Genomic DNA, 16,614 nt, shown 5'->3' on the forward strand with positions numbered 1-16,614 from the left:
CTGTACAGTCCCTACATTTACAGCCACCACTCAAGCTCTGCAAACACTACTTGGCCAGGAAGCTGCCTGGGTCAGATGCATTGTGCTTGACTGACTGTGTGTTCTGACTAGTGTTAGTATTTCTCATTAATTTAACCCTCATTCTCAACTTTTGTCCATAATCTTTAATCCAAAGGTCCAGTGTGTATCATTCATCTGTTTTACAAACAAAGCACACCAGAGGCCCGCAAGGCAACTTAGGCTGAGCTGGGAATAAACACCAGGAGCTGACACAACAGCCACAACTTGTTCTTCCTGACATACTGTCTGCCAGCATAAATGAACTGTTGTTCTTTTTCTTTCAACACTAACTTCCTATCAAAGCAACTATCCTTCCTATCAAAGAAAAATGGTTTGCTGTGTACCCAAGGATAGCCTGAAATATTAAATTTATTCTGAAAATTGTTTGTGTGACATTTAACAGTATTTAAAAGTATGGATAGGAGAGTATGTCTTAACATCAAAAATTCTAATCAAATTCTAGACATTTTAAATTTAAGAACTAGTCTTATCACAATTGGGCTTTGCAAGCGATAAACCATGGTCCCTCTTAAGATTAAATACAATTAATGAACAGAGATTCAAAGCAGAGGTCTGAATCATCGCCAGGTAAAAACTGTTTTTTGTAACAACACCTTTTTATAAGAAACAGGAATGAAACACGTCTGTATATGAAATGGGTTGAGCAAGGTTCAATTCTAGACTTTCTAAATGTGATCCAAACCTGATAACAGAACAATTTGGGCTACTGAAGGCTGAGCCCAGCCAACTAAAATGATGGAATTTGGGAACGTGTACAGCTATGTCCAGTCCAGCATGATGGGTATCCCTGAGAGGTATCTGTAAGATGTGTGTTGAGTTTATCAAATTTTACAGGTAGTTCCATAAAAGTATCAAAATTAGTCTCTTTCTTAATAGAAAGTGGAGCTACCTGCAAAGCATAAACAAAATTCACTCTCCTTGAAATTAAGTGGAGGATTTTTGTGCATAAATTTGCATTGCCAATAGCATGGTCAGAGATGTCTTATGAAAAAATAGTAGTGCACCAGCTGAAAACAATGATAGATATTATATCACAAGTCACAACTGTACTTACCTTTTGTCACTGTAGTGTGTCATACAAATATGACATGGAGTGCTTGTCTATTGAACAGAGTTACACAGAAATCATGTGATAAATGAAGAAATGGTTCTTTAAATTTGGCCCTGATTGGACCTGAGACAGAGACAATAGATTGGTCATTGTTTTGCAATTACTACAATGCCTGGGGGGGGGGGAGGGCAAGCAGCTCTGAAACAACAGATTTAGGGAATTAATTTAAAGAAAATGCCCCTGTAAATATTGCTCATGAAGTATTTCAAATTAAAAACAGTGTTTTACAAGAAGGAGTTATGCTCTATTATTATAGTAGCAAGAAAAGCAGCTAAACGCTGAAGTTCTTAAAACTTTAAATACATTGAAAAACTCTTAACAAGTGGCCAGACTGTTAGGAATGAATATTGTCCAAGCTTCAGATGTTAAGTTTCAAGGAAACAAGATGAGGATGTGAGGACTGAGAGAAGAAAAAAATGAATAAAAAATAAATCATCAAGCCCCACCGCTCAGATCAAGGCTGGGGGCAAAGGCAGCCTCTCAAACTCCACCCCCAGAGGAAACATTGCAAACAGATTTTAAGAAGTGAAAGGCACCAGTCAGTCATTCCTTGAGCCAGCAGAAGTAGAGGAGGCCATTCAGAGGAAGCTTCAGAAGCTGCCTACAGAGGACGTATTGATCAGATATGGGCCAAGGTGAGCAAGGGGGAAGCCCATCCCGTGATGCTGTTAGTTATTTTCTTACATCCATACATTATGTTCAGCTCTGCAATGGACACTGAGAGATCACTACTTCTCTAAGGAGTTTTGATCCAAGAAAAAAGTAATAGAAAATTCTTCCATCAAGAGTCAGGAGAAGGATTTTCACGGGAATTGCATTTTTTCATTTATTGTGTGCTTGGGAAAAGCAAGCTTATCAGAACAAGGTTTGGCAGCACAGGTATATTAACTGACATAAAAATGTTGTATTTTGCAAATAGGAGGGGAAAGTCTGCAGCTATTTGGAGTTGTCAGAAAAGTGCAAATGATAGACTGACAAATCTGACATGAGAGAAAGAAGCAAAGCAGAATGTATCATTGCAAAGGCTGAGGAAGGCTGCAATGAGCAGAGAAGGCTGAAACCTGAAGTTAAGGCAGAGAGTATACAAACATTTGGGGGGTTTTTTGGCAGTTGCTTTGTTGCTGTGGTGGGTTTTTGCTCACGTGCTAATATTTATAGATATGCAAACTGACCTTTATTATAAATCATCCCATGTTGATTTTCCAACTCCTGCCTTTTTAAAGGCAAAACTGCCTGAGGCCTCAGCTCGTTCTACAATAGATGTACTTCACTGCTAAGTTGCAGAAGATTTTTTTTTTAATAGTAGATATGTTCCTCAGAAACTCATTCATGCTTCTCGCATCAATACTGTAAAAAACCCATGTTCCTCTCCATTTGGACTGTGACTACATTGCTAAAACTACCAATGTAGTTATTTTAAGGCTTGTCTGAACTTGCTAAATTTAAGACCATGCTGTAAAAAAATCTTTACATTAATAAATCTGGTTGAACATAGGATGATTATTTTTTTACTCAATGATGGCACAGGGTAACAATTTTCCACTCCTAAGCACCACACTCTTACTCTTCCCTATTCTCCCTCTTCGCAGGGGGAGGAAAAATCTTTTTCTTCTGTACTTCTGCACTTCATTTAAACCATCAAGCCATCTCTTACTAGAAATCCCTCCATAGGCTCTGATGATGTCAGATCCAAGCCAATCTCAGATGCTTATTCTCTGGCCTTTGATTGAAGCCGTAGTTCACATGCAAGAACTTTCTACAGCATATTTTAGTAGTGTCCTCTCTTCAATTCTGCCACCTCTCCCAGCGCCAAATGACAGCCCAGTGTCCATCAACATGTTCTTGTTAGGTGCTTCCAACAGTGGCAGCTGTGGGACATAATGGAGCTAGAGATGGCATCATGGCTTAAAATACACAACTGTTTTCCAGCTCAGTCAGGTTTCTTTATTCCTCATTCACAGGCACCAAGGCTGTGCCTCTGTTAGGATGACACCATGTCAGAATGAATGACACCTTGATAGAATTGAGTTCAGCCAGATTTTTATCCAAGTAACTCACAAATATTCAATTCTCTCAGGTTTCTCTTCTCTTAGATGCCTTTCTGATTTTCCTTTAATACAGGATATACTACTCCTATATTTAATTATGCAGATAATCTCTAACAGCCTATGCAAAATGGAGTCTCTTTAAGAAAAACAAAGCTCACATCTAAATTATTTTTAATTTTGGTGGAAGCCTCACATGGTTACCAGTTACCTGTAGAAAGTAATAAGCAATTCTTCACAGTGTGTTTGTGCTCCTTCTTCTTTGGATGTACCCTCAAGTTTTCTTGCTCTTCTCATTTTTTTCTAGCTGCAACGCAGCCAAGTACCAACTGGCACCTGAAAGAAAATGCAAGAGAACACCACACAAGTAAATTTTCTAGTGAAGAACTGATTGTGAGGAGAGGACAGGCCTTCAGTATCACCTTCAATGGAACAGAAAAGCCTGAGCAAAATTTAATATTCCTTGCAGAAACAGGTATGGCCCCCAGCTTCTTTCACAGAGAGAGTAATGCTGCCTCAGGATATTCTTTTGGCCTTATATGCACTACAGAGCAGCAAGAGAATACCTCAGAGCCAACATGCTCGCTCACATAGCCATGGAACTGTGTGAGGTGTTTGTTGTATTACTCCTACCTCAGTAAGCAGCCACAGCTTCCTTCAGTTGCCAATATATGGCAAAAATTCATCTGAGGGGAGGACTACATCCCTGCTGAATTTGTTGATGACTAAATCTCTATTTCAGCAAGGCATGGAAAAAGAAATGTTGTTTGTTTTTCTTAAAAGGTCCAAAACCCTCAAAGGCAACTAAGACCCTGGCCACATTTGGTATTTCCAGCACAGTGAGCAAGGAGGGCTGGAGTGCAGTTCTACAGTCCACCAGTTCCAACTCTGTGAGCGTCTCCATTTCCAGCCCGCATAATGCTGTCATTGGACGTTACAAGCTGAGTGTTCAACTTGGCAGCTCCTCTCCAGCAAGTCTTGGCACTTTTGTTTTGCTTTTTAACCCTTGGTCTTCAGGTATGAACATGTCGAAATTCCTCTAAAGACCTAAGTTGCTTTTAGCTTCATTAACATTTGCAGCTTCTCCATTTGATCTATACTTTAATATAGCAGCTGAACATTGACAACATAATGTATCAGTGACCAAAAAAAATGTGTCTAACAGTTTCTTAGGACCTTCTGGTATGAAAAATCAGCTCTGTAGCATATACATACTGGAGAGCTCACTGTCCTAAAAGATAAGGTTCTGCTTTTGACAGAGCTTGCCTACTGCTGCACAAGTTTAGAAGAGTGTGTCTAGCCTCTATAGAACCAAAAAAAGAGTCATATTTACCATTTTCTCACAGATTTGGCAGTGTCATACCTCCCTCTTCACTCAGACACATCCCACCCCTTTCTCTAATTGTAGAAGATCCCGAGTTGCATGATCTGTTTATAGCAGCAAGAGAAGCAAAGGGTGGCTATCTGTTAGCACTCTTATAGACAGAGAGCAAGACTCCTGAGGTTTTGTTTTATTTTGCCTGCCATATTTGTACATCTCTCTGTTTTGGTTTTTCAGGTGATGATGTGTTCATGCCTAACAAGGCTGAGTGTGAGGAATATGTGCTAGAAGAGTTTGGCATAATTTTTGCAGGCAATAAAAATCGTATCAGCAGCTTTGGATGGAACTTTGGCCAGGTAAATGTAGCACTGAAACACCAGATATTGTTTTTGCATGAACTGGGTCATCTGCTTTTTCCAGTTCGTTGCATATCTATGAAGTGCAGGACAATGGTGTTGAAATCAGCACTTGTGCCAAGCCCTGTTTCACTGATCAATACGAGAATTTGTAATTTACTAGTCCCTGTTCTACCTTGGAAGTGCAGCCAGCAGACACCTTTATGTCTTTACTAAGACTAAGTAGCCTTAGAATAGTAAAGTACTGTAGCAATGCTTGAGAGGCTTCGAGTCCACAGATTACAAGCTTTGAAAAGCTCTGTGACTTCTGATCTTCAGAGTTTGTTGTGGCCACATTTTTATATGGTAATGCCTGGCTGAGCTCTGCAGCACTTCATTTGGTGATTAACAAAAAACATTCAATCCTTATATGGCTCTCTGCATCCTGATTTTTTGTAGACTAATCTGTGTTTCCACAACACTGATTTATTTCTGTACCATAGTTTCAAGGAGATATCCTCAATATTTGCCTCTCCATAATGGATCGAAGTTTATACTACCGTCAGGATCCTGTCACTGATGTATCTCACCGACATGACCCCAGGTATCTGGGCCGTGTTCTCAGTGCAATGGTAAGCAACATGTTCAAAAAGTCCAAACTACTAAGTGTCCTTTAAAAGTAGTTAATGAAAGTAAATATGAAGACATTTCTTAGAGAATTTTAGGCCTCTGTATGCACCAGATATTATGGGTGGTGAAGTATGGGCCAGAGAAACCCCTACGTGGTCATCTGATCTGAGCCTCGTAGATTTATCTCCTCTGGGGTAGTTCTGATACTTATCACTTTGATATCCAGGAGTCGAACTGAAAATATAAGACATGGGGTGGTTGAGGGACCAGTTCCTTGGAGGTCTTTAGTCCAGCCAGCCATTTGAAGTGGAAGTACAGTGGTACTTCTGTACTACTACTGTAGATCAGCTCAGCCATGGATTTGCCACCTCTGTGGGTGAGCAGTCCAGAGCTGCACTACCCTCCTAATGAGGAATTTGTCTCTTATGTCAAATATGATTTTCCCAAGCTACAGCTTTCTGCTGTTGCCTCTTGGTATATAAAAGAGAAAGGTTTGTTAGAACACACATTCAAATGGTTGTAAGCTGGTTTTACATTCCCCCCACCCTCCTTAACCAGACAGAACTAGGCCACTGCACTCAACTTCTCCCTGTAGATTGTGTGCTCCAGGACCCCTGACCATTTGGATAGCCCTCCCTCCTGAGTCCTCTTCAGTGTCTCAACATCCCCTTGAACTGAGAGACCCAAAACTAGAGACAGGACTCCTGGCACAGCCTTGCTAGGGATAATTAAAGGGGATTAACAACCTCCCTCAACCTCCTGGTCACACTTTTCCCAGTGCTGTCTACTGTGAGCTTTCCCTTTTTGAGGAGGAAGCACTGTTGGCTCAAATTCAATATGGCATTTTCTGTAACTCCCAGGCCCCTTTCAGACAGGTAGTAAACTCTTAATTTACCTCATCATAGATTTAGTGAATATCTTTTCAGGTCAACGCCAATGATGACCTAGGGGTGGTGCTAGGAAACTGGAGTGGAAAATATGAGGGTGGTAAAAATCCCAGCAGTTGGACAGGAAGTGGTGAAATCCTGCAAAGCTGGAAGAAATCAGGATTCAAACCTGTTAAATATGGACAATGTTGGGTTTTTGCAGCAGTATTGACTACAGGTATGTTTTATGTCACACACATGACTGACATTGCACAGATTCTGTTAAATGAAGCACTAATAATACTTCCTATATGGAAGTCTCTGAAGACATTACTATGCTATATGAAACCTGCAGAAATATTGCTTCCTGACTGTGGTTTTCTCTTCACTCTTTAGTGCTTAGATGTCTGGGGATTCCCACTCGTACAATTACAAACTTCAGTTCTGCCCATGATGCAGATGAAAATCTGCGTGTGGATGAGTTTTATGATGCAGATGGAAATCATTTGGAGAGGGGAGCTGACAGCATATGGTAAGGCTCAATATTTAATATTAGAGCTTGTCAATGCCTATAGTGTTCTCAGGTGCAGAGCATAGCTTCTAATGGCAAATGCTTTATCTTCTTAAAAATTGCCTTAAAAACTACTACACGCACAGAGACGATCAATAAAAAAATACTACAAAATAATAGTACCAGACTTGGTGTTTTCATTCTTTCTCAGTTAAAGAAAGAATTGTGACACAAATTACAACAGCTAATTGAAGCCAGGGCAGGCAAAGTTACAGATATGGCACCACAGTTGATTGAAAATATGCAATATTGCACTGGATGTATCAAACAGTGGGGACTTAACCTAGTTTGAAACTCTTCTTCAAAACCAGTTCACATTAAACTGTAAAAGTTCAACAGAGACAGCTTTCCTGCCTTTTTTTTTTTTTTTTTTTTTTTTTGCTTTTCTTGTAGTGGTATCATTTGCAGTGAAAATAATTTAACTACTGCTTCTATTAAGCATCAAATGCAGTTCAAACAAGCTTGCATTCAGCAAAGAGCGGTAGTCCCTCATTTTTTGACTGTTTACTCCCCTTCTTGTTCTGGACCCCTTCTAAATATAAGTGACATGTATAACTGTAGCATTGTGCCAGAAGGAAACCAGCTATAACTAAGGAAGTGCATGGGCCCAAAGCTTTTGGAGAAGAATAGCCTCTCAAGGCATTTTGTATAATTTCACAAATTTGTTTTCTGCCCTTGAACATTTATATTTATTCCACAATGCAATTTTCAGCACCTTTCTAGTTAATGTAGTCAGGGTCAGGGTAGAAGTGGTGAGTCTCAGATAAGAACCTGTGCAAATGAAGGCATTTGATCCATTTAACTAAAATGGCTGATTAAAGGATGTGGACAGGAACTCATGAATACATACTAGTGGCTTACTTTGTTCATTCTTGCACACAGGAATTTCCACGTCTGGAATGAAAGCTGGTTTACACGCAACGACTTGGGCCCCTCCTACAGTGGATGGCAAGTTCTGGATGCAACTCCCCAAGAACAAAGTGGAGGTATTCAAATTTTATTTCAGGAATAACGTTGAAAAATTATAAAGTCAGTCACTTTTAGAGAGAAGGGGAAAAAAAGTAAAATCATTGTAAAAGCAATCTGTCAACCTGCTCAGAAATAGCTGCAGAAGAAAATACTTTATCGGTTGCATTAGCTTCAGATCATCTGTGGATGCCAAGAAAGAAGCTAGACTTCCAGGAGCAGTTTTTACAGCAATTCCTGTATTTCCAATGTAGGTATCAAAGGCCATAGAAAATTAAGGGATAATATAAAATAAATCAAGTGTACTCTCAGAATAAACACAAGATACATTGATGACTGGCCTGGTATGAGGGTTTATGTGGATGAAAGGGCTTGAATGGGACAGCAGCACTGTCCCATTCAGGAGTCAGTGATAAATATCTGTCCAATAATCTGCTTACTGTCAAAGACCTAATTATGCCTAAATTCTTTTTCCTTGATGCTGTAGGAATTTATCAGTGTGGTCCTGCCTCACGGTATGCCATCAAAGAAGGAGAAGTAGATCTGGACTATGACTGCCCATTCGTGTTTGCAGAAGTGAATGCAGACTGTATGTACTGGAATTATGACTCTGCAACTGGAAAGAAAACTTTAATATTCTCTAAATCTACAGAAATTGGTGTCTCCATCAGTACAAAGGCAGTTGGTAGAGATGATCGTGTAGATGTCACCAGTGATTATAAATATGAGGAAGGTAAGTAAAACCACTGGTTCTTCTGATCACACAGCTGCTTCATTCCCAAAAGTATATAAACTTGGAGTCTCTTTGTGGGAAATTTTGTGCCTTTAAAAAGTAGGAGCAGAATTTATACTTTATTTATTTGATTCATACAGAAGAGGGAAGAAAAGGTACTGAGTGAAAAAAATACTGCCTTGCCTTTTCTGATATGGAGTTGCTTTGTGGGACGTAAATAAGGCAAGTCCAAGTATCCCCAAAGAAAGCATTTACTGTTCCATCTGCCTATTGCTGACATGCAATGTCTGCCTCTGCTTAGTGAGAACTAGGCTACAGTTCAGTTATTTGTCTGCAGGATGAAAGGCCTGTTACAGAAACCTAAGCTAAACCAGCACTTAGGCCCAGGAGAAGAAATTCTTTCAAAGGGTCCAAGAGCACGGCACCTTGTCAGTCCTTTGGGTCTGATTGTGCCCATTTGTGTTTCTCTTTTTCCTTTGCTCATGGGCAGCTTCTGCTTTCCCTGTTAAACTGTCATTACCTCAATCCATGAGCCTTCTCCCCTCCTATGGAAATGGGGAATGAGGTGCTGGGTGGATGGTTGGCTGCCAGCCAGAGTCAAATCACCACACAGTGCCGTCAGCCTTCCCCAACATTTGGGGCCTTCTCTGTACTAGCAAATAAGAATTCACATTTCTAAATGTTACAGCCGTAAAAAGGGATAAAAATGGGGAAAGAGAAACTTTAGACTTAAGATTTTATGTTAAAAAAAAAAGTTATTAGAAGGACAGTGACATTACTGACTGCAGATCCAGAAAATGAGGTATGGCTGTGGAAAACAGAAGGTCTATTTATCTCTAAATACAGACGCTACGTCCTTCTAGCTTGTCTCCAGCAGCCATGTAAAATAAGAGATGCATGTTAACTGTTGAGGATAATTTTCATGGCTCTCCCTGACAGGTTCTGCAAAAGAAAGAGATATTTTTAAAAAAGCCCGTAAGAAGCTAGGACTTGAGGATAAATTTGATCCTACAGCACCAACACAAGAGGAAATTGAACAGAAGCCTGACATCTCAGGGAAATTCAAGGTGGCTGGCTCTTTAGAAGTTGGCAAAGATCTCAACCTACTTCTGGTTCTTGAAAATTTACAATCTGATGCTAAGACTGTAAATGTAAACATGACTGCATGGAGTACTCTGTATACTAGAAGACCAGTTAATGAGATCTGGAAGGACTCCATATCTGTCACTCTGGCTCCAAAGGAAGGTAATTTTTCAAATAACTTTTAATCATAATGGTATTATCAGTAAATGGGCATTGGAGGCTGGTCAGCTTGGGGGAAAAAGCTCTAACAAACAGCAATCTTAAATCCCTACAAAGAAAAGGCTGAGAAAAATATTACACTGCACATACATTAACAAGGCATGTGTCCCACTATCATGTTCCCAGGTACTTTTCACATTTTGGAAAATGTTACCATTAGGAGCCTGGGATAAGAGATACATCAGCATCTCTAAAGTGAGGTGAAAGATCATTGAATCACAACTGATAGTATCCTGTATTAATCTTAGGCTTCAAGTCATTAGCAAGAAGCAGAAATAATAATTAATTTCTTTAGTATGTAACTTAACTTCTGGAGAGGCACCAGTAAACTCCTTAAACTCCCACTGTTGCATCTTTCAGAGCAATAGGGAGGAAAACAAGACAGGCAATACAGTAATAGGGAATGGAGAAGGGATAACAGTGAAAAAAATCACGATCTATCTAAAGCAAACTGATAGACTTGCATGAATTAATTTTGGCAGTGATGGTTGAAGGCCCTCCTAGTCCTAGTGACAGCATAAAAGGAAAATACTAATGTTAAGTATGAAGCTCTGTGGGCTTATAAAAGCATGTACCAATTCCTTTTTTTTTTTTCCTTCCAGAAAAACAATTTCCCATTAAGATAAAGTATCCTGAATACCAGCAGCAGTTAACTACAGACAAAACAATCCAGGTCACAGCTTTATGTCATGTAGAAGATGGGATTCAAGTGCTCGTGCAAAGAAACATCACCCTGGACAATCCTGCCATTGACATACAGGTAAATTTCCTTTGCTGTAACTGCAGTGGCAGAGAAAAAGGAAAGTGAGCTCTTTATGAGCACTTTCTTCCCTGAAAGAAATGTTCTGCTCACATTCTGCCACGGTCCATCACAGCATCTCCTAATACCTCCTCTTCTGATGCCTGAAAAGGCTCAGATAGAAAAGACCACTGAGAACCTGGCCTCACAAGCATTTTCTTTGCACAGGTACTTGGTGAAGCAAAAGTGAATGAAGAGGTGGTTGTGGAAGTGGCATTTACCAATCCTACCAATACAGAGGTGAAGGACTGCGTGCTGCAGGTGGAAGGCAATGACCTGCTCCGAGGAATCCTGGAGTTACGGTAAGTATGAGAAATGTCTGATTTCTGCTGTCAAAGATACATGAGCAAGAATGTGGGCATGGATGAGTTGGAACTGGACTATGGGATGAGACATCATCTTCTTCTTGCTGTAACTTGGGAGGCCACTCAGTGTGTAACATCTCATAACAAAGCACACAGCAATGAACCAGCCCTTCATCTAGGCTGGGCTTTGGCTCCACAGTTTGGGAGGTCAAATAATTGCTGTCATAATTGGACAGAACTTGTTTTCCTGCCTATCTAGCAGGACCACACAGTTCCAGGAAAAAAAATTCATGCTTACCCAAGCTGTAAATGTTGCTGAGGCTGTCTATTCTGCTATAGGCTAGACAGGTTGCACCTTCTTGTTCTGATCAAAGGCCAACAATAGGATACATGACTATTTCTGTCCATACTTACCCAAATTACAACCTATATTAACAAGGATTTTTTTTTTTTCACTTTATTAAATGGACTGCAGGTGCCAATCTGGGTGCTCAGCATTCTAAACAAATTATATTTATATCCAACAGATAGAAATACATGTAAAAAGCAGATACACCAGTCTCAGCTTTGGGAACAAAAATTAATACTGCTTAGACACAGGCTGTGCTCTCACAGGGTGGGACCTCTGAAAAGCACAAAGCCAAGTCTGCTCCATGCTTAGCATATCAACAAATCCTAACAAAGGCAGTTATTTCTGGAAAATACCTGGGATATGGGAACATGCTCTTTAACTGAATACACAAGCAAACACAAACAAACAAACACAGCAACTTAATATTGCCATTTGCACTTGAGCAATTAGGAATGGTCCATCCCATCATTTATGAGCTCTCCTGAGGGAATTTACCAGCCTCATGTTGTCTATCCCATACAATTTTACCCTCAGGCAAGACAAGACAATATTACAGGGTAAGGGAAAAACATTAACAAGAGTTTCCAAGAATTACAAAATACACTGGTGTAAAACATTTTAACCTCCATTCAAAATTTCCTGCTCTGTAAACACCAAGGTTTTCTTGGTGCTATAATCTATTCTAATTCAGGCATTGGAATTAACATTCTTCATGCTCTCAGATTATATTTTGCAATGATTGAGTAATGTCTTACACCCTCTGTTCTGCATGAAGTCTTATCTCACATATTATTATGTCCCTCTTTGTGGGCTTATCTGGGTTACTGCATAATGAATTTTTGAGAGCCCTAATGTATGGATTTGAGGCTTTAAATACTTATCAGATAGCCAAGTCATGTGTGGTCTTTTCATGGCCATCTTACTTTGAAGTGATAAGAATTCTTACTCCAGGTGAAAGATGATTAGTGAAGAAACTCAAGCATGATGCATAAGCCTGTTTTCAACTTACATTTTCCCTCTGTTTCCTTTTATGTAGCATACCACCACTGAAAGCCAGTGAGAAATCCAGTACCAAGTTTAAACTTATCCCTTCTGAGGCGGGTCCCAAACATCTACTTGTTAATTTCTCCTGTGATAAATTTGCAGATATCAAGACCTTTAAGATGGTAAATGTGATTAACTAACATGAAGATATACAAGGAGTGGTCTGTGTGTGTATAAACTGAACAAAATGTGATAAGAAATCTTGTGTAGAAAACAATGAGATAATCAGCAAAAGAAATCTTCACTTCCTCTGATAAAGGGTCACCAACATCAAATCATTGCAATTTGACATTGTAATTTTAAATAAACTGAGGAATGGTTGATTCTTCATTTACTGTTTTGAGTGTCCATGTTATTAAAAAGAACATTTTACCTTCTACTTAGAGACTGACTTTTGTGTGGCTTTCTTTGGAATTAAATCCTCCTGGCTCCAGATGTCTCTGCACAAACATTCATAAACTCATTATTACATATTGAAAGCCTTATCCAGTGGACTTCCAAAGCAGTGTTTCTCCTTACTGGAACTGTGATACTAGAAAAGAGTGAGGGTGACTTGCACAATTTATGTCATTTAGCTTTGCCTTCTTTGCTACAAACTCTGTCCTGACATTTTTCCTGGGGTTGTTTTTTTTTTTTTTTTGGTAAATCACAGTGACCAAATGAGGCATAGGAAATGTTCAACAGGAATTTGGGTGGTGTCCAATTTGAGAGCCGTTCATCAAGCATTGGGGTAATTGCCCAGCTCAGTGTACATATTTTAGCATGTTGATATTTTGCACTTGCTGAAAGTATTCTTTGGGAATAAAAGGCAGGGTAATCTTAAGTCTGAGGGTACTTTGACTTGAGAACAGTTAGGAATCCTTCACTATAGCTTATGTGTCAGAAAATCATCTCTTAGATTCGAGTTTAGTAAAGCAAACTCAAAGCCTTTATGGGAGGACTGGTACAGGCTAATGATGGGTTCCAGTGAAGTAGGGGTAGCCCAGTGAATGACTTGGTTTATGGGCAATAACTGTGTAAGAGTATGTCAAGCTCTGACTGAAAATGACTGTGTAGGTAAAGTGGCTGGAAAGCCAAGCTGCTGCTCTATTGCAGTGCTGGGCCAGGAAGCAATAAAATCTTAACTCTGTGCCCCAACTTCCACCACAATACACAGGGTATTGTGACTTGTCACAGGGACTTCTCACTGTTGAGGAGTCCAAGGCCAGATTGGTTATAAAGTTCTTTTCTCCTTGTAGCCTGCAGAATTGCTTTAGAAGGGCACCTGCAGCCGCCCTGGTTTCCTGCTGCCAGTCACAGGATGTCAGTATTTTATGGACATAAAATGGGATGAGCTGCAGAGAGGCTGTGCAAGGCACCCATATTAGTGTCTTCTCTTTTTTCCTGATGTTCCTCAAGGCTTGCCAGAGCCAAGAGTTCTCATTGTGCAAATCATGGATTCATAGAACGGCTTGGATTGGAAGGGACCTCAAAGATAATCTAGTTCCAATCCCCCTGTTTTGGGCAGGGACACTTTTCTTTAGACCAGGTTGCTCAGAGCCCCATCCAAGCTGGCCTTGAACACTTCCAGGGATGGGGTAGCACAGCTTCTCTGGGCAACTTGTGCCAGGGCCTCAGCACCCTCACAGGGAAGAATTCTTTTCTAATATCCAGTCTAAACCTACTCTGTGTCAGTTTGAAGCCATTTCCCCTTGTCCTGTCACTCCACACCCTTGTAAATAGTCCTCTCCATCTTTCTTGTAGGCTCCCTTCAGATACTGGCAGGCCACAATTAAATCACCCAAAAGCCTTCTCTTTTCCAGGCTGAAGAAACACAGTTCCCTCAGACTTCCTCACAGGAGAGGGGCTCCATCCCTCTGATTGTCTTGGTGGCCTCCTCTGGGCTACAGTAAACCACAGTAGATTTCAAGCTTAAGCACAGCCTTGAGTTTAGAATGTAGATACACGCTTAATGACTTCTTTTTACATCTCCTGTGTGTGTGAAACACCCAGAGTGTGCTAAAGTCAAGTGAATTGCATGAGCAGAAACAGGAGAAACCTTTAAATCAGACCTTCCCCTGCAACACTCCATGCACATGAAGTTAATGTGTCTAACTAAAAGACAACTCCAATACAGACTCACAGAAGATATTCTGATCTGGGGGGGTGGGTTTGTGGAATTTATGCTGCTTTCCTCTTTCTAGTAAAAAGTAGTAACAAGACAAAGATAAGGTGGATTTAGTTACCCTGGGCATATGAACAGTAGACAAAATTGTTAAGGAGATGAATGAAATCATAAAATTTTTCCCTGAAAGTTAGCAAATTGAAGTGCAATTCCAAGAATATGATACAAGGGGAAAAGAGGAACAAAGTATTTTGAACCATTTTGGATGATGGGTGGGTAGAATGGAGTTAGGAAAAACACCTGTGACAACCTTCAGCCATTAGTCACTTAGGAACCATGACTGCTGCATTCCAAAGGGATTACAACAGCAGCTGCTGGTGCTTTGCTGTGGTGAAGGTGAGACTGGCAGGTACCAGTTTGGGATGCAGGCCAGTCTGAGAGAGGTTCTGGTGGCTCGGTGAGCACCACTGTGGGCGTGCCTTGCAGAGGTAAAGGAGGTGGTTGCAGCCAAGACAGAAAAAGTGTTCTGAGACTTAATTACGTATGTGAGGAGCAAGGAAGAAGAAAGGAAATAGTCAAATGCCAGTGGGAGCAATGTGTAACATCTGAGGCAATCACTGTAAGTACTGAACGCCTGAACTTAAGAACTGGTCGATGCGGTTTGTCACTAGGGCTGTGTGTGAAGATCAGGTAACATCAGAGGCTTGTGGCTCTTATGGTTTCCAAGGAATATGAATTAAGGAAAAGAGAAAAAGACCAACTGAAATAGCTCTGGAGAGCAATCAAACCCATTTGAGGTGATTCCCGGAACAAGTCTTGACAGCCTGAACATCCTGGAAACTTCCAAGGGAAGGAAGAACTGCTGAATTATAATGTAAGTGGAGATGTGCTGTGACAGATACTGCTGCCTAGTGGGAAAAGCTTCAGCGTTTTTCTTTGGGATAGGGCTGGCTGGCACGACTGTCATATTAGTAAGTGCTCTTAGTCTTTGTAGTACAAAAACAAAGTTTCTCAAAAAGGTACAAGAAGCCTATGTAAAATCTACCTTAGAAACAGCTGCTGGAGCTTAACTTGCTGCTTTTTTAGTTTGTTTTTCTTTCACTGTAACTTAAAATTCAGACTAATTTATTTGTAAGTTTTTACTGAGTGCTAAAACATGATCACTGGGGCCGCAGAATCTTAAGGAGATAATCCTCTTCAAAACTACATAATTTTATTACTTGTACTCTTTTACAAAGTGATGGTACAAAACCAAAAATAAATACATTCATAAATCCAAAAAGAAATATAGTAAGGGTTTTTAAAACAGAAAGGCTTAAAGTTTGTGCTGACAAAAAGTACTCAAAGTTATTAGTTTGCAAGTTCTTTTTGAAAAAAAACTTCTGGGAAATACTAATAGATGGAGCTAACTTAACAGGTAAACAGATATTTGTTTCTAGTGGGAGCTTATAATTTTATATGTCAGAGGGTAGTGGAGATAATATTAGACAAAAAAACCCCTCTGAAACCAACCCACAGCTGTTGGACAAACCCAGAAGTGATATTAACCAACATGGAAGTTAAGTCATCAGGAAATGCTCCTTTTTCCTTCAGACAGCTTTTACATCCCACCACGCTGCCCATTTCCTCATCCTTAAAGATAACTTATTCATGGCACACCTATTATCTTTGTAGGAAGTTCTTTTTGTCTTGGGATTCAAGAGCATGCATTTCCTCTGAGTAAATAATTTTGGTATCTCCTCCCATAATTACACCCACGTTGAGTAGGAACTCTGGCATTAGACAGACATATATTATAGGAACCAGTTAATTCGTTTGACAACTTTACAGGTATTAATAACAACTGCTAAGTACCTCTCCCTTCTCTCAAATTTCAGCTGACAGCACAAAAAGATTGCTGGGTTTGTTCTTTTTATGATTGATTTGACTTGGACATCCTTGAAGAACAAAGTGGAAGTTGTATGCAATTCTCATAAGCTGAGGGAATGGCAGGTGAGTTCTGCAAGTCATTTGTTTCCCTTCAGCAGGTACTTACTCAGGGCTGTTTCC

General features: G+C 40.1%; 1 protein-coding gene across 1 annotated transcript; it reads left to right on the forward strand.

Moving 5' to 3' along the window:
• The first annotated feature begins 1,751 nt into the window (after positions 1-1,751).
• Positions 1,752-12,791, forward strand: LOC309579477 (protein-glutamine gamma-glutamyltransferase E-like). Its single transcript, XM_082292812.1, has 13 exons — positions 1,752-1,827; positions 3,545-3,712; positions 4,021-4,254; positions 4,796-4,914; positions 5,397-5,525; positions 6,450-6,627; positions 6,786-6,921; positions 7,843-7,946; positions 8,414-8,659; positions 9,599-9,904; positions 10,564-10,721; positions 10,929-11,062; positions 12,454-12,791. The coding sequence occupies exons 1-13, from the start codon at positions 1,818-1,820 to the stop codon at positions 12,599-12,601; spliced, it is 2,070 nt and encodes a 689-aa protein (XP_082148938.1). The 5' UTR covers positions 1,752-1,817; the 3' UTR covers positions 12,602-12,791.
• Positions 12,792-16,614: the final 3,823 nt, after the last annotated feature.

Source organism: Coloeus monedula (assembly GCF_965178545.1).
Source record: "Coloeus monedula genome assembly, chromosome: 17".
Taxonomy (NCBI): domain Eukaryota; kingdom Metazoa; phylum Chordata; class Aves; order Passeriformes; family Corvidae; genus Coloeus; species Coloeus monedula.